Source organism: Setaria italica, chromosome II (assembly GCF_000263155.2).
Source record: "Setaria italica strain Yugu1 chromosome II, Setaria_italica_v2.0, whole genome shotgun sequence".
Classification (NCBI taxonomy): domain Eukaryota; kingdom Viridiplantae; phylum Streptophyta; class Magnoliopsida; order Poales; family Poaceae; genus Setaria; species Setaria italica.
The window spans coordinates 2,015,989-2,035,116 of NC_028451.1; the positions used below are offsets into that span (position 1 = coordinate 2,015,989).

The window sequence follows — 19,128 nt, forward strand, 5'->3', positions numbered from 1 at the left end:
TGATTTCACCTTCATTCTCATTTCAATCTTTGTTTTCAAAATACTTCTCATTTCAGTCTCAACGGTGCTATATAATACAAGATGATTTTTACAATGCTTAGAGAAAATGAGAGTATTTCATCCAGATGAATTGCACGTTGCAAAAATAGGAAGTACCTATAGTACCTCGAGAATAGTATAAACAAATAATAAATAGGTGGGAACAACTAAAAAAATAGAAAATAGTGGGTCCGTATCTAACATAACCTTATTTTTAATTATCTTTCTCAGATCACGGTCCGCAAAAAATTAAGTCCAAATAAGCCTATCACATAAGTGGAGAGGTGAAACCAAACTAGTGCAGAATATGTGCATCTTGAACAAAACATCTTGTGGGACTAAAATCAAACTCAAGGTGATTTCTAGAGGAGTTTTGCAATTTTGGTCGTTCAATAGTACCAAAAGGTATTAAAATTATCTCATACGGCCGGGGGCTGAGCCCTTATAGTCCCTGTTTCCCCTTCCTACCTCTCAAATCTGTGCTAGAACAAATGCCATGTAAATTTTGAGGTGTTTTCATGCTTTTTCTATCTCCTGATATAAGGGATAAAGTAATGCCAAATGCTCCTAATAATTCATCAAAAGAACGGCAAAAATCTGATTTTTTTACACATATTATAAATAATGTCAACTTGGAGATATGATTAGTGCATGGCATGGCCAACATATTATAATTTTTTTAACATATTATAAATAATCTCGTGGTTAGTGCATGGCATGGCCAAAATGCTGCTAGTAGGATGACCTTGCTATGCATGTAGGCGTGCATTTATGTCATGTACAATTAGCTGCCATGTCACTTTAAGTTTGTCAGGGCCAATACGTATCCGTATAGCTGCTGTACTACATTGTATCTAGCTGGTATGGGTCCTGAAGGCAGTCGCGTGAAGTCAGGTACGTCTATACTATACCCCAGCTGAGCATTTTCTTTTCAGCGCCTCGGTCGATCTCAACCGGACATGCAGGCACAGCTAAGCTCGTCGGTAGACCGGAGAGCATGCAGTGACCAGACCAGCTAAGCCCCTGGCAGTGGGGGAATGGATCTGATCTGATCTGATCTGATCCATGCATTCATGAGATGATGGAACTGCATGTCATGTAGTTTCAGTCTTTCAGTCAGGCAGCTACGACAGCTCGTAGGAGGCGTAGAATCTCGACAAGCAGAGACGCAGACTACATGCCCTCCGTTTGACCAGCTCAGGACCCGAGGAAAAGAAAAACATCCAGCTCCCAACGAACTCGATCCACTGCAGCTGATCAGATGAACAACGTTGATCTTGATCTCGATCCATCGTCCTGCTCCCAGTATGAAAAGCATTTCAGCATTTTGCATGGACTTGAATTCATAAATCAAACCAAGGTGCCTGTAGAGCTTGAGGATTTGGTTTTAAAATGAATCCTCCGTCCATATGAACAGCCGTCGCCGTAGGGCAGCATCAGCCGTGCATGTAGGCGTCGTAGTTAGGGTTCCGAAAAGGACACCGTAGGTGACATTGCTTTAAGTCCCATCCAGCTGTGTTGGATAAGATTCGATTCTTTTGACCACCTTGGCTTGCATGAAAAACTATTGTGCCTGCATGACTAGTCCTACTGCACGCAGCTACCTGCTCCTTCTGCGTACATCGTACACGGCCACATACTCTGTCTGAGCATGCAAAGCTGGTGCATCAGATTATTTGATTGGGAACAAGCCAACGCTGAAGTTTCAGAAGGGTTTCTGCCAATTCCAGAAAATTTTCCGTTTGTACTCTGAATGAATTCCTGCAAAGTTCAATCATCCTACTTATTATAAAGATACGTAGCTCCGCTACATACGTGCTCTACAAGTATTCTTTTAGTTCAAATATAAGAGCATATACAAATTAAAGCACAGTTTTTCCTTGTACATTTTTGGGTAACCAAGAGATTGGCTGTAGCGGTAGTGGCCAGTGAGAACACTGACACGCACGCACGTACGGTGAACGTGGTCTCGTTGTTTCGATGGTCAAGTGATCGATAGATTGACCTGTTATACGTGAGTACGTGACCGTCCAGTGATGTGCTGGGCGATTCCCTTGCATGTCCAGCTTTTGGGCGACTGCACAACTTTTGCGCAGCAACGGCTGGAGCGAGAGAGGCAAAGTTAAGGAACAAGAGAGCCCAGAAGGAGAGGGAGAGAGATTGGTGAGTGAGTGGTCTCCATCGACCGTGTGGTCACCAACGCCAAGCATGTCCTGTAGTATGTTGGCGATGATGATAATGATGGAGCTAGCTCTCAGCTCTCTCCTCTCTCGCTCGAAATGGAACGCATGCGGTTGCCATGCATCGTCGTACCGATTCCCCTTCTGCCACGGGTGCCAAACCACAAAGCCTGCTGCCATGCCATGCCTCTCATCTCTGGTGGGTTGTTCCATTATCCATGGGTTTCTTTCGTGCCCGTCCACAATCAATCCACATGCCCCAGCCTCCGGCAACATGCCAAGATTGGACAGTGCAACTATAACCTACTGCATGTACAAAACACACTACGTGCAGGTGCAAATGAAAGCAAATACACTGTCACATGGTATTAAAGTTACATTATTGGCCAATGCAAGAATCTGCTCCATGAACCGTCTCCTTGGTCCTTTCCCATCTCGGTATGAGGCTTGAGGCTTTCTGCTTTGGACCGGTAGAGAGAGAGAAGGAGGGAGAGATGAATATAGATGATGGAGAGGAGGACTGGAGGAGTACTGCAGTGCTACAGTGGATGAACAGTGTTGCTGCAAAAGGAAGGGCCACCCTTTTGCACGGAGCCAGTGCGGCCTTTCCCCTCTGATCGGACAGGACCTGCAACAAACACGCACGCATTCTTACACCATGATTTTGATTTCTCCCCCTGAAAAAAAAATTCTCACTACACTGACTATACTGTATACTGTACGCCTCTCTCTCTCTCTGCGTGTGACCGAGGAGCATAGGACTCCAGTCTCCAGTCCCAGGGTGGCTAGATCTTTGTAGGTCTGCACGTGAGGCTCTGTCCGGCCGGCACACTGTAGATCCGCACTGTACCTGGCCAGCTTGCGTATACGTGTACAGCCGCACATACGATAACCCATGTACGCGTGTCTGCTGCCAGATGGACGTGCTCAATAATGTTCCAGACATCTACCATCATGCACGGTCCAGTCGTAGGGGTCGTAGTAGTCAAATATACTGTATGTATTCCGACACGGAGATATGGCATTGGCCAAATGAGCAAGCAAAGGTTTCAGCTCAGGCGTATGGTCATGTCTTCCAGGCGTATGATCTCTTTGTTTTTTGTTTAAGCATGGGTAGCCTGGTCTCTGGTCTCTGGATGTTATACTGCATCTGCCATCATTTTAGCTGCTACATATTTTTTTCATTTTTTTGAAAAAGAACTTTCATTTGATCTGAAATTGTGTACGTACTAATGCTGTGTGTGCGCGCTACATACACCACAAAATGCATGGTAGATCACCGTAGTGTCGAGCATCTCCAGCGATCCATCACGCATTGCCTATTAGGGTCAGAAGAAAATAAAGCCTAGATATTTCCCAAACCGTCAAGACCACCGTATAACTTTTTCGGTTAATCCCTTTCCCGTGAGGTTTGAGGGGAATTGGAAACAGGAATTTTATAGGATTGTGATTTCTATTCCTGTGTGTTCCTTTGTATAAAGTCTATGCAATGCCTCAATTCATTGTAATTTTGGTGGAAACTTAACATAAAGTCTAACCCCTTGAATTCCTGTGTTAATTCTTTGTATCTATCCCTCCTCAAATTCCTGTGTTTATTTTTCAAAAAAAAATTCCTGTGTTTTTATATGTTGCAACCAAACATCTATTACAAAATTTTCTGCATTCAATTCCTATAGAATTGCAACTGGCAACCTAACTTGACTCTCACGTTTTTCCTATTCCTATGTTTTGACAATTCTACGTTCACGGAAGGACTAATTCCATTCCCATAAGGATTAAATTAACACACCAAAAAATCATTAAGGAGCTCGGTTTTGAGGAGAAACCGGTAAACCGCCTGGCATGTACCATCGTTCCGGGCTTCCAGCTGAGCTTGGCTTGCTCTTCGCCACTTCCCTAGTGACCGCGATTTTGTATCCATACTCTCTACTGCACCTATGTAACACGAGAAAAATGCAAGACATATTCGTCATCCTTTATCTCGACTTCGTGATCGTGACCACGCACGTCCAATAAGCCATAAGCGCAATTATGTGTGTGCAACATGAAAAGCTTCTAACTTGCTCACTTCAAACACTGGTCATCTAGACGATGGCATGCCTTAGTTGGTCTCTCACCGATTTCAACACTATTTGTGACCGAATTTGAATTCAATGAAAATATGATAAAAATATAGGATCAACAATTCTCCGTCATTATTCGCTCCGACCGTAACATAACATCCACGGTGCATACAGATATATGTGAAAAGGGTTTTACAAGTTGCAATGTAGGGGGTGTTTGGGAAACACCTGTTAAAGTTTAACACCTGTCACATCGGATGTTTGGATGCTAATTAGGAGTACTAAACATAAGCTAATTACAAAACTAATTGCACAGATGGAGTATAATTCGCGAGACGAATCTATTAAGCCTAATTAGTCCATGATTTGACAATGTGGTGCTACAGTAACCATTTGCTAATGATGGATTAATTAGGCTTAATAGATTCGTCTCGCGAATTAGCACAAGGTTCTGCAATTAGTTTTATAATTAGCTCATGTTTAGTCCTCCTAATTAGCATCCAAACATCCGATGTGACACTGTTAAAGTTTAGCACCTCGTATCCAAACAGCCCCGTAATAAATCGATGGAACTGGCAAGTGAGGTACACACATAGTAGATCTCTAGACACAAATTAAAGAAGCTGGCATGATTGCTGCGTAGAATTGGAGCTTAGCGTAGATTATCAAGTCCTAGATGCATGATATGACTGACAGAAACACATATAGCACATAAAGCTGTACGCACACTGACCGGTCAAAGCGCCATAGTTTGTGCAAGTACGGGATCCCTTGAAAATAAAAGGAATCCTTCATGAAAAATGTAAAATGCTGATGTGGACAAAAGTAACAAATCCTTGCAGCTTATCACTGAGTCATCTGCAAAGAAAACCATCAGTTCTTTCTTTCTTTCTTTTTTGCGCGGGTAAGGCTAAGACCTCGGGGGTAATGTGACTATCTTTTCTATTAGCCGTCACTACAATTTGCTGTGATGGTTAAAAACAAAACTCATCACTTTATACTCGCTAAAAAAGTGACAAGTTTGCTAAAAAAGATGTCTTTACTTTTGGCCTGCCATCACCTTATGTTTTGCCCTATATCAGGGCACCTTATGCGCCAGCATTTTTGAATTTGTCCAAATCAAAAATGTTATCCACGCCGCCCTTGGCCGGTGGCCGCCGCCTATACGATTTGCAGGGCTCAGCTGCCTCATCCTTTCATTGAATTCTTGGAAATCCCTTGTCTTTCTTTCGGAGAGCAAGATATCATTTATTATTCCGACCGCTACTAACTAGACCTAAGCAAACTACGGGTCGAGCCAGCAAAAAGTCCGGTTCCTTTTGAGCCTAAATTCTTTGCCCAAGCCCGCCTATTAACCCTATCAGGCCAATAAAATCAAGCTCATTTCGGGTCGGGCCACCCATCAATTTTAGTGTAAATATAATTCATTTTATTGTTCGGGTCGGGCTCAGACCAGCCCGATTATTGTGCTTAAAAATCAGCGCCCCGGCCATTTTCTCAAGTGTACTACTGACCAGCTAGTCCAAAATTAATTCAGTTGGAAACAGTACTCCCACTAATGAGAAAAGTCCAATAACGCTTAACATAAATGAAGCAAGATTAAAAGAACCCCAAATTAATGTACACACTCACAAATATAGTTTTATTGTAACCCTAGCTGCTAGCTAGTACGAGCTAGTTTGTCTAGTTGGTACTAGATCCATTGAATTTGGTTTGTGCTCCATTAAATTATCTTTGTTCCTACTCAATTAAGGCCCACCGCTAAACCAACTTAGCCACATGTTTAAGTTCTTCTTTTCTGATTGTGAAAGCAACATGAATGCATGCTTAGCTAGTCAATTAATTTTCAGAATTAATATAACAGCACCTAAGTGTGAAAGAAATAAGATTCCGCCAGTCTCACCCAATAATTATATGTACAAACTCTCTATGCACTAAAATAATATCATTCTAGATTTGTCATAGGTCACCTCGTAGTTTGACCAATTTTATATCAAAATTACCGGTATTTATTATACCAAATAAGTACAATAAAATTTATTATATATGAAATATATCTTCTAAGTATATCTTTGCTGTATGTGTTATAATAATAGTACTCTTCTTTATAAATGTGGTTAGGTTTAAATAATTTAACTTAGAATAAAGTAAAATGACACTGCTTTTGTATATGGAAGGAGTATATCATTGACTAGCTGGCATGTCGAAACCTGGATCGGAGTCGTAGATCACCCTAGATTCATCTATGTTACTATCATGAAACAGCAGGAATTAAGGCATGATCGAGTCGTTGTTAGTATGATACTTAGCTAAGTAAACAATCGACAGTGAGTTGCCGAAAGTCTCTGATGGTCAGTACCAAACATAGCAGAGCATAACTTAGATTAAGGCGCCTATTGGCTGCAGCTAATCAGCAACCACAAGTTCCTGATGAAAACAGAGAATGCGATGATGCCGACGGAGCATCAAGACTTGTTTATTGGATTAACAATAAGATCATGGGATATACAGCTCAATCGTACGGCGGACTATTCTGCATTTTGATTGAAGAAAGCATGTGGATTTGCACAGGAGTTCGTCGTACGGGCATCGAGTTTAATTTGGGTTCAATCGCAGTGTTTCAGATTTGTTAATGGCATTAATTATTGAAAGGATTTACAAGAAGAACGTGGTACAAGCAAACAGGAGTTTTGGGTACAACTGTTTAGATATTATGGAGCCTAAATGCCTAAAGATTCTAGCTAGTGCACTCACTAGAGAATAGAGATAAATGTTTCTCCATTGAGATCAAAGTAGGTGATGATGTGACTATATATAAAATAGTTGGCACTGTATGTATATGTTAAACCAATACTTCCTTTTTAATAACAAGAGTAATTTGTGACTTTGAATCAACTGTTTAAATTGTTACAATTAACCTTTACCGAATCACAAATGCATAAAGCAAGTAGTGCCATGTGTATAGTATTCTCCCTCGCAAAAAAGTGTATAATATTCTCTATGTGCTCTTGATGACAAATTCAAGAAATACTTCTTCTCCATATATTACTTCCCCACAAATAATGCAATTCTAGGATTTAAAATTTGTCTCACTAAAATTGTTACTGATTATTACTAAAATTGTTGTTAGTTGTCGAAGTTTGATTTGGGAGCACAGGTAAATTGACATAATAAACCTTTGAGTGACAAAACATGGGATCTTACTAAAAAATGTTACTGATTATTGCTAAAATTGTTACTGGTTATTGCTAAAATTGTTGTTAGTTGTTAGTTGGTAGCCGCCGCATCCCATTGTTCTAGGTTTGCTATTTATATATTTCATAATCCATCTAATTATGCTCATTTGTAAATATTTTTATTCTTCTCTATAAATTTGGTCAAATTTTGAATATTTTAACTTGGGATAAATTCAAAATCCATTATATTTCAGGATGACTTTTACAATTGAAATCTATTGCATTGTATTTTATTTATCAAACTATAGAATGATATTATTTTGGAATGCTCAATTACGGTATTTAGATAGATGGGAAAAGATATATTACTACATCACATGCAATTTTTAAAATACAACTTTTCATGCGTGTGGAGGGGAGTACTCCAATATTTTATAGTCTGATTAAAAACAGGTGGTAAGAGCATGCCGACATATATAGCTTCTATGACGGGGAAAAGTACGGTCGGCACCAAATATGATAATGGTGAAATCCGTCCTTTTTCATGGTTTTACAAATGCCACATCATCCATCCTGTCAATTTACAGCGTCCATTCTAACGGATGATCGAAATGACAAGTTTGATGAACATGGCCAGCTCCTTATTTTAATGTAGAGTGTAGGAAAGGCAAACGATGACCGTGTGAGAACTTCTTTGTTTATTGCTCAAAGGAAAATGCAAGGCTTACATTCTTTGGCCCCTCAGCTTTCACAAAGGCCATCATTTTATATGTAACAGTTTTTCTTTCAATATATAGTGTTGTACTAGTACTTAAAAAAGATGTAGTACTGCGAGTGTGTTTTCTAAGAAGCAGCAAGCAATTATGCTGCTTTTTTTACGTATACTTGTGATGTTTGCACAGCAAAATTTAGGAGCTTTTTTGTGTGTGTAACGCTCTTCCGAGGGGACGGGAAAAATTACCGTACCATCTTGCTAAGTGGTTGTTTTGGATCTGGTTAAAGTTTAGCTTAAGTCACATCAGATGTTTGATGCTAATTAGGAGTTATAAATATAGGCTAGTGATAAAAATAATTGCATAAATCAGGACTAATCGCGAGATGAATCTATTAAGCCTAATTAATTTATGATTAGCACATGTTTACTGTAGCATCACATGCGCTAATCATGAACTAATTAGGTTTAATGGATTCATCTTGCGAATTAGCCATCATTTATGCAATTATTTCTATCACTAGTCATATTTAATACTTCTAATTAATTAGTATCAAACATCCGATGTGACTCGAGCTAAACTTTACCCCATAAGTTGCATTGTGATTTGACATTGGTAAGAAATATGCTTTGTTTATGGGGCCTGCAGTTAGCTACTGTTTTCTTGACGCAGCAAACAAAAGGGAAGTTAGATTTTCTAAGATCTAGCGCATATCTATCTACTCACTAGGTGTGATGACCCCAAACCTGCTCCTATAACCCTAGCTGCTTGACCTCTGGTCAATCAGTTGTCTACATTGCTACTATGATGGTACGTCCATTAGACTCGACTACTGTGTTCTAATATTCTTGATGCTTTTAGTTTGTTGATGATATTCCCTCTATTTTATTATATTTATCAAGAGCCCATCAATTGCACCAACAAAAGAGTTCTCGGTGGAGAACTGAGAAATAACTTGGATGGCGAATATAGCCGTGCCCTGAAAGGATCAAATCGTAGGTTTGACACCCTTATATCTTTGTTTAAGATACTACCATTTTGATTTTGTTTCTTCTTCCACTCCTCTACCCTAAAAAAGAGTACTCCCTCCGTTCCAAAATGTAGGTCGTTTTGACTTTTCAACATATATAGACTTTGTTACGTATTTAGACGTAACCCTATACTTATATGTGCATAGCAAAATCTATGTATCTAGAAAAATAAAAATAACCTATATTTTAAACGGAGGGAGTAGTTGGCAACCACTATAGACACTTTACATCACATATGTACATAGCAAAAGGTTAATTGTTGCCAAAAATTTTAAACATGACAATAGTCTAGATGCTATAGATATTCCTCGAATATATACTTTTTCTCAAATTTTTAAATAGTATACACCTACTGAAATTTGAATGGGAAACTTCAGGGGAAAATGAAGGACTGCTCTCACAGAAGCAAAGTTTAATTTTCTACATTTTTTTGCCCTAGTTAAAAAAATTATGCTTGACAATAAATGTGCGCTGACTATTTTAAATTTTACGAAAAATTTCACATGAATTTACCGGAGCCTCTCTATGAAATATGATTCATAAAGAAATTTATTTCCGAACACCAAGCAGGAAAAGTACGTTAAAAAAGAAGAAAAACTTGCTTTGTAAAAAAGAAGAAAAACTTCAGTTAAAAGAAAGAGAAAACGGCTGGGGTTTAAAGGTTAAAGAAAGAACATGGGGACGGTGAAAAAAGGTGGGGTATGGGAAGGGTGGAAGGGATACGGGGATGAGAACATTTTACTTTTCCAAGAGAATCCATCTTTTCATCCTTTTCCCAGGGGTGAAAAAAGAGGAGGCAATACCACAACAGAAGGCAGCGTTCACGGAGGGCACACGCACACACCACTCCAGCTCGACACGGACGAGAAGTGAACTGCGACACGTGCGATTTGTCCCGGTCTCCCGGCTGGTCTCACTCCCCGGCGGATGACATGACCCGGATGCAACAACTCATCACAGCTCAAAGCAGGCACGCACCCCATCTCCTAAATTCCAAAGCCACCAAACAGGAGGGAGTCCTTGCAAAATGTTCACAAGAAATAGCATCACATTCCGGGGGTGTTTGGATACGAGGTGTTAAACTTTAATACTGTCACATCAAATGTTCGGATGCTAATTAGGAGAACTAAATATGAGCTAATTATAAAACTAATTGCAGAACCCTATGCTAATTCGCGAGACGAATCTATTAAGCCTAATTAATCCATCATTAGCAAATGGTTACTGTAGCACCACATTGTCAAATCATGTACTAATTAGGCTTAATAGATTCGTCTCGCGAATTACACTCCATCTGTGCAATTAGTTTTGTAATTAACCTATGTTTAATACTCCTAATTAGCATTCAAACATCCGATGTGATGGGTGTTAAACTTTAACACCGGTGAGCCAAACAGGCCCTCCTTCTCGAGTAAAAGAAGAAAAGAAATTACATACCACACATAAAGTTCAGTCAAGAAATTGACATATTTGTAAATATATAAATCCATGGGCAGGAAATACTCCACACCTTGCCAAACGGGACAGGTGCACCTACTACTTGCAGCGCAAGCGCAACCCTAGGTCTTGTGTATAGCTTGCGACTTACACTGGCTGATGCTTGCGACCCATGCATAACAAACAGAACGTGTTTGTTCTGAAAGAAAAAAGAAGAGATTGTCCTCCATTTCAATCAAGAAGATCATTATCTTTTGATTAACCTAGTCATGGAATAGCATGTGACAGTGCCCATGGAGGTGCTTCCGTTTCAGCAAGCGACACCTCCAGCTAAAAACATGTCGTAGCAGTGTAGCTACAGAGCAGGAGTACATGTACGCATACGTCTCCTCCTCTTTCTTCTCCGCCTCTCCGGTGAGCAGTGAGATTTGACGCGAGAAAAGGGATCGCCACCAGCCATCCACACACAAGGGGCGCTGGCTGCGCGCACACCTTTCCCTTCCCTTCCCTTCTCTCCCTCTCCCACTCGCTCGCCCCATTAATATCTACTACCCGCCCCTCCCCTCTCTCTCCTCCTCCTCCAACAGTGAGTATGCTCCACGGCCGCCGCCATTAGTGGTCCGTGGAGAGGGAGAGAGAAGTAAGCAAGCTACAGGGACGCGCTCCCTTCCCTTCTTGATCGAGCTCCGTGCACGCGCTATCGATCGATTCTTCCTCTCTCTCCTGGGTCGCTAGGGTTCCATGGATCAGAGCTTCGGGAATCTTGGCGCCGGTGGGAGCAGCAGCGGGGGCTCCAACTCCGCCAAGGCGGCGGCGGCGTCGTCGTCCTTCCTGCAGCTGCCACTGTCCACGGCGGCGGCCGCGGGGGCGGCGTCCCCGGCGGGCGTGGCGTACTACGGCGCGCCGCTCGCGCTCCTGCACCAGGCCGCTGGGCCGTCATCGTCGTCGCAGTCGCCGTACGGGAGGCACGCGGCGGAGATCTCGCCGGCGGAGGCCGAGGCCATCAAGGCCAAGATCGTGGCGCACCCGCAGTACTCGGCGCTCCTCGCCGCCTACCTCGACTGCCAAAAAGTAGGCGCCTTTTTTAGCCGCCTGCCTGCCTGCTTGCTAGCTCTCGCTTGCACGCACACATCACCGCACCGTCGCCCGTCAAAATCGCGGTTCCTTTCCTTGATGTGCCGAGCAAGATTTGCTTAATTTGATGCGTAATCTTTGCTAGGAAATGACGCGTTTCGATTCGCCGCAGGTGGGCGCGCCGCCGGACGTGATGGAAAGGCTGACGGCCATGGCGGCGAAGCTCGACGCGCGGCCGCCGGGCCGCCACGAGCCGCGCGACCCGGAGCTCGACCAGTTCATGGTTCGTCGTCGTCCTCGTCTCCAATCCCCTCAACATCCACTACCGCAAAATCATCTCCCGCTGGCTAGCGATTTAATCTTGCCCTTTCCTGCTCGATTTATTCATCTTACTGATTTCTCCGGCTGATGCGCGCAGGAGGCCTACTGCAACATGCTGTTGAAGTACCGGGAGGAGCTGACCCGGCCGATCGACGAGGCCATGGAGTTCCTCAAGCGCGTCGAGGCGCAGCTCGACTCCATCGCCGGCAGCGCCACCGGCGGCGGCTCCTCCGCCGCGCGCCTCTCCCTCGCCGGTAATGAGAAACACCAGCTGCCGCCGCAGCAACTTCTTCTCGTACATGGCCGTACGGCGGCCTCATGTTTTTTTTGTTACCATATGTGCCCTCGGCTTACCGCACTGGGAATGGCTGTTCTGGATAAGAGCATCTCCAAGAATTTGGAAATCTACTACTCTCCAAGAGAGTTGCTAAATTATGCTCCAGTAGAGTTACTATCCGTCTATTGCTATCCGGATGACTATCTCATCCGACTTAATACTCACACACCTAGCCTTCCGGCTTAATACTCACATACACTTTCCAAACTGCACCAAACTTGGCAAATAGGTTTGGCAAGCCAAACGTGGGTTCCACGCTCAAAATGGAGAGCACGTGAAATGAAGAGGCTGTTGTAGTGGAGTGTAGATTTTTAGAGATGAACCGGCTGTTGGAATTTGCAGAGTGGGAAATGGACAGTCCGAGCAACTCAACATGGAGAAGAATCTTTTTGCTAAGTTGGTTAGGGAGTCAAATGAAAAGAAAAAATAGAGAGTCAAATGGTTGCTCTGGATCATTGCCAGCCTGACCTGCCTCCCTCGCTTCTCGGCGGATTACTTTAATCCCCATCAGATCAGATAATTAAACAATTAATTAATCCGTGTGGTAGCCACTGCTAAGGGATCGGAGATGAAGCAGGAGCCAAGCCTCCGCATGCGCTAACAATAAAAAATTAGCGAGGGGATCAGCGAGCGAGGGGGTGTTAATCATTAAGCCGCGCACGTAATCTAGCTAGCTTTTGGTTGGCATCGAGGGCACAGTGAGGAGCCGTGTCGCATGGCCGGGCCTCCTCCTCTCGTTCCTCGCCGTTGTTGATTTGTTTAGTGCTCTGATGGCGCCCTGCTCGCATTATCTTATTGCTGATGGATCCAACACCAGCTAATGGACTAGTAGTACATGACAATTGACAAGTGACAGGAAGCTTGCTTGTGTTAGGGTTCCAAGGCAGGCGAATCTGCAGATCCCTGTGGATGCAGCCTCAAATCTTTGAGCCTGTTTTCTTCCACTTGCTAAACTTTAGCACCCGTCACATCGAATGTTAAGATACTAATTAGAAGTATTAAACGTAGACTATTTACAAAACCCATTACATAAGACGAATCTAAACGGCGAGACGAATCTATTAAGCCTAATTAGTCCATGATTTGACAATGTGTTGCTACAGTAAATATTTGCTAATGATGGATTAATTAGGCTTAATTAGACTTAATAGATTCGTCTCGCCGTTTAGATTCCACTTATGTAATTGGTTTTGTAAATAGTCTACGTTTACTACTCCTAATTAGTATCTAAACATTCGATGTGACACGTGCTAAAAATAAGACACGGGAAGAGGAGCTAGCTTGTGTAGGAGGAGCTAGCTCTAGCTGCTAGCATCTCTCCCATATCTTCTTTTCTTGCTGCTCTAGTAGTTTAGACAGAGAGATCGAGACGCATTGGGAAGTGGTGCCATGGGCTCATGGCTGCCTATAACCTGACAAGCCAACCAATTCTTCACCTGTCTGGAGTCTGGACTACCACCTGCTATGATACCACTGTAGCGACATTATTTAGCTGCAGTTCTCTGCTCTGTCCTCGGTACGCAATCGTGTTGGGTTTTTTTGCAGTAGCTGCAGAAACACAGCACAAGCGTGTGTGATGGGCGCCGTTCGTGTCTTCCGGGGGTTCTGCCGGCCAGTTTTGGAGTTGAACGTGCAGCTACAGTGCGTCTGCAGATTTGGTTCAGAATAAGGTGTTACACCGGCTGCGGCTGGGGCAGATCTGTGGCACTGTTCTACGCTACTGTGGGTTGTCCATGGATTTGCCATGTATGTTGTGTATAGGAGCACAGCCAGGCTGATCTGGGCGTCTTATATGGTTGGAGTACATGTTCAGATATTTCCCACAACAGAAACCTCCTGCTGAGAGTAAATCCCCAACTCAGAAATTAAGTGCTATGGTAGTAAAAATTGATGATTTGGTTCACAACCATTTCTGTACCGTGAAACCTAGAGTCCAGTATAGGTGTTGTTTCTATTCATTGAACATTGAAGTAGTAATGTCAGGATTGGGAGCTCAGTGTAGGATTGCTGCATTTGATCCATCTAATAGAGTAGTAAATTAACCACTCCTGGGGCGTTTTATGAGTAGCTAATTAGCTTTGTATGGTTCGAATGTTACTATGGACCCTCTCTTATCAAATACAACTTTGACTATTTACTGTTACATTAATATGTTGATAAAAAGGTCCTAGAAGGTTATGATTTGATTTTGCTCAAATTTTCAACAGTAAAATCAATCAAGATCATTTTCATGTGACCAATCCATGCATCTAGTTAGAAGCCAGTAATTATCAAATATCGAAAGCTTGAGGCACACTTTTTCAACAGGGCCAAGTATATCTTCTGTCCAAATTCATGTAGTTACTATTTAGATACAGGAATCGGATTATCACAATATCCCAAATCTTCCATAAAGAGTCACTTCTCCACCATTTCTTTTACTCTTGCCAATAAAACAGTAGATCTTAGAATCTATATCTAATATTCTAATGTATGTTGACACCATAGATGTTTCACTTTATAAGAAAGTTGGAAAGTTACCATTGCTGTGTCCCAAAAATTCCATACCCAGATACCCACATGGACGGTCATTTTTATTTGTAACTTATTCGAAAGTGTCCTTGGCACGATTGATCCTTTCCACACAATCAGCAAGACCACATATTAGATGTTCTGTCAAATGATTCTTTAAGCATTTGTCTTCATGATGCACAAGGCTGGAATCATTCCATTTTCTGCAAAAAAAAACATGCTAAATATTTGCTTATGTTTTCTGAAGCTAATGGTCATCCTGAACACATGCTATAAAAATTGGCAAGTGATTGGCATCAGGCAGTACCTTGTTTTATTGGAATTAACACCTAATAAATAGCTTGAGAATGCTGATGAAAGCATATGTATCTCATTTATATAGTTTCAGAGGTTCTCAGTATAGTTTGTTTGTCAATTTATCAGAAGATAAGCCACATTCTATCTCTTATTATAATGCACTCCTCACTTATCTCAATTCTTAAATAATGCGCTAATAGTTTATGCTAATTCAATTGATTGTTGTATAAGCGCTGCCCATGTTAATGCTAACTCAGATTTCTCTGCTATTCTATAAACTTTCATTTTTATGATGCTAAGTCAATATTTTCTCATGGATATTTAGATATGATTTTGTGGCACAACCATTTAGAAAATATTGTGACTTTAGATATACAAAAACAAGAATATCCATGAGAAAATTTGTGACAGAACCGCAGCGAACTCTACAGAACCTACTCCTAATACAATTTTGTAGTTCATGCTTTTTGAAAAACCACATGAGATGTCTTTCTGCAAGAAAAATTATTTCCTCTTTGGCAAGAATATATGGAAAAATGATGCATGCCATTTCTTATTTCATATCATGTATATTATAAATATTTGTTACAATTTCATCCTCACATGGCCAACAGTTTCTGTGGCCATAACCTTTCTTATTAATTGATCCACTATTTTCCGTCGTATTTATTTATTTTCAATGTCATTATTCACAAGCAATGTGGATGCGATACATTTATTCTATCATCTAAAAAAATATTCAATTACAACAGTCATCGATAAGGATTAAGACAAGAAATAATTTATTCTTGTGGTATGGTGAATAACAGTTTCATTTCTTTTTATTTTCATATTTCTGGTTACTAAGTATCCCTCTTCTTGAACAGTGGATACATTCTTGCTTCGATACCTCTCTGTTTATAACCAAGAAAAACTGTCATTTGTTTATTTTTTTTTCTATGATTATTTTTTACCTAAATCAGGATACATTTTCCAAGAGCTAATTAAATTCATGCAAAATGTATGAATACCGACAAAAGATTTATTATTGTTGAGATTTTTTACTAGTCCTTTCTTTTTTTAATTTGCTCCCGTGTACCTTTGTGAGTTTTCTGTTCTCAGTTTTCCTGCTACAAAGTAGTAACGATGTTTGCCCTTTGTACGTAGTGTTTCATGTAATGAAACTGAGCAGGTTAATATCCGTTCCACCTGATAAGCGACAAATTAGTAGTCTTTGCATTTTCGTTCCATTTGGTCTTGTTTATTTTTTGTTTTAATTTTATATATTAAAAACCCTTATCTTACCACTTGCATTGGCAATATTCTACTAATTGTGACTGTAGCCACACTATTGCTATTCTAAAATTCCACTGTTTGACCTACCCCTGCATTCCAAAACAGATATAATTCTTTACACACAGTTATGGGCATTCTGAAGTGTCCACTTGACCAGCAGCCATCCAGCATGGTCGAAACTGAAATACTTTGAACTTTGGACATAATAAACCTGAGTGACAAAGCATGGGATCTTACCAAAACTAGTTTTGTCTGCAGATGGCAAATCAGAAGGGGTTGGCTCTTCTGAAGATGACATGGATCCAAGCGGCCGTGAGAACGAGCCACCTGAGATTGACCCACGCGCGGAGGATAAGGAGCTCAAGTACCAGCTCCTGAAGAAGTACAGTGGTTACTTGAGCAGCCTCAGGCAAGAATTTTCTAAGAAAAAGAAGAAAGGGAAGCTCCCAAAGGAGGCCAGGCAGAAGTTGCTCCACTGGTGGGAGCTGCACTACAAGTGGCCTTACCCATCAGTAAGATAACTATGCTACCACGAAGCTCATGTTTATAGCAATGATAGAATTGTCTTGCTCATTTAAATTTGAAATAGAATGGAATCATAAACTAAAGCTACATCAAATTTTTACTAATCCTATGTTGATATCACGAGTAGGAGACGGAGAAGATTGCGCTGGCGGAGTCGACAGGCCTAGACCAGAAGCAGATCAACAACTGGTTCATCAACCAGAGGAAACGACACTGGAAGCCGTCGGAGGACATGCCTTTTGTGATGATGGAAGGCTTCCACCCACAGAACGCCGCTGCGCTCTACATGGATGGCACGTTCATGGCTGATGGCATGTACCGCCTCGGTTCGTGAGTTATGCAGTGGACCATTTGATCAGGATGCGTTGCAATGCAAGGACATTGTTATGGAATTTTTTGTTACCGTTTCTGCTGATTCCCAATGGCTCGCCTCTAGTGTTTATGGCTTGTAGTTCTCCTGTAATATTGTTAATTTCCGCATGACGGCTTGTAATTTAGGTGTATTTTGAACTCGAATGTCCATGCAAGTACCCTGGTAATTAATTCGGCAGTCGCCTATGTGTATGATTGTACGGTTCAGATTGGTGAAACATGTTCAGGGTTGGCCTATCTGAATCAGAAAGATATGTCTTCTCCTTCAGCAGATGTCAGACGGTTGAAATAAACTGCAGATTACTAATTCATATCTCCGTTCTGACATCATTGAAAGTTTTGGCAATCCGTCCAGTTTGATATGGTAATTTTCAGGCAACTGCTGGCGTTTCTTTCGTGGCTCTGAATCTGTGGTACTCCATTGTGCTGTGTCCATCCCTGGCTGTCGCTTGCTGCCGGACGCCGGGCGGCCTGCGGCGGCGCCTCTCACCTTCTTGGAGGTGTCGTCAGTGAGGTGTGGTTGTGCTCCCAACTGAGAGACCTCCGGATGAAAATCATGCTCCGGTCCTACCTGTAGGTGTCGCTTACTGAAGTCTCGAAGGTAATTGGAGCTACCAACCTCAAGGTGATGCCATGGAGGTGCTTGATGTTGAGTCTTGATGTGTTTGTTATATGTGGTTTAGTCACGTTTTGCCATTTGCTGGGGCGTGGGTTATCATGTGTGGTTATGCCACAATTCTGTCCTTGTGCTAGAACAAGGTGTTGTTATTATCTGTGGTTATGCTACAAAGTCCGTCCTTGTGCTAGGACGTGGTGCTAAGTAGCTCGTCGTGGTTTTAGTCCGGTTTTTCAAAATTAACCGAGCGATGTATGATTTTTGCCTTGTTTTTTCTTAAAAAATGAGACCGTTGATATGTAGTCTGCCACACATTTGAATACAATTCAGGTAGGATGCTCTCCCCTGTAACCATTCAAAAAGAAATGTCAGAATGCTATTTCGGTCCTGTTCGGTGGATATATATAGCTGGATTGAAGAAAAGTGAAATGACCGTGATTATTTCTGTCAGCTTCCTTGTGAAAAGAACTTGACCTCTGATGGTATAACGAGAACCTCTAGCCTAGAAGTGATCATTAAAAATGTTAAAAATATGTTCCGATGAGTAAAAACAAAACAATCAGTATTTTTTTTAAAAAAAGAACCCCTCGGTTAAAAGTGGCTTATCTTTTTCGGCAAGGAGGCATGGGACAAATAGATTTGAAAAGCAAGCCCCTGCCCAGGGAGGAAACATGTCCATGCAGTACCTCTGCAACCAGATTGAATAGTAGCACATATCTCTGATCATGGCGACCATGTACAAGATTCCAGAGCAACAGTGACCCTTCTCTGAAATCCTCTCCCCAGCAATCACTGGCATTATTGCAGCGTATTGCCCAGAGAATCATTCCACTGTCGCAGTGCCCATCGACCTAACTAAGGGGCTGTTTGGATACGAGGTGCTAAACTTTAACAGTGTCACATCGGATGTTTGGATGCTAATTAGGAGGACTAAACATGAGCTAATTATAAAACTAATTGCAGAACCTTGTGCTAATTCGCGAGACGAATCTATTAAGCCTAATTAATCCATCATTAGCAAATGGTTACTGTAGCACCACATTGTCAAATCATGGACTAATTAGGCTTAATAGATTCGTCTCGCGAATTATACTCCATCTGTGCAATTAGTTTTGTAATTAGCTTATGTTTAGTACTCCTAATTAGCATCCAAACATCCGA

General features: G+C 41.7%; 1 protein-coding gene across 1 annotated transcript; it reads left to right on the plus strand.

Moving 5' to 3' along the window:
• Positions 1 to 11,090: 11,090 nt before the first annotated feature.
• On the plus strand, positions 11,091 to 17,662 carry LOC101774786 (homeobox protein rough sheath 1). The gene is made up of 5 exons (XM_004955358.4): positions 11,091 to 11,710; positions 11,886 to 11,996; positions 12,132 to 12,288; positions 16,713 to 16,966; positions 17,107 to 17,662. The coding sequence occupies exons 1-5, from the start codon at positions 11,381 to 11,383 to the stop codon at positions 17,311 to 17,313; spliced, it is 1,059 nt and encodes a 352-aa protein (XP_004955415.1). The 5' UTR covers positions 11,091 to 11,380; the 3' UTR covers positions 17,314 to 17,662.
• The last annotated feature ends 1,466 nt before the right edge of the window (positions 17,663 to 19,128 follow it).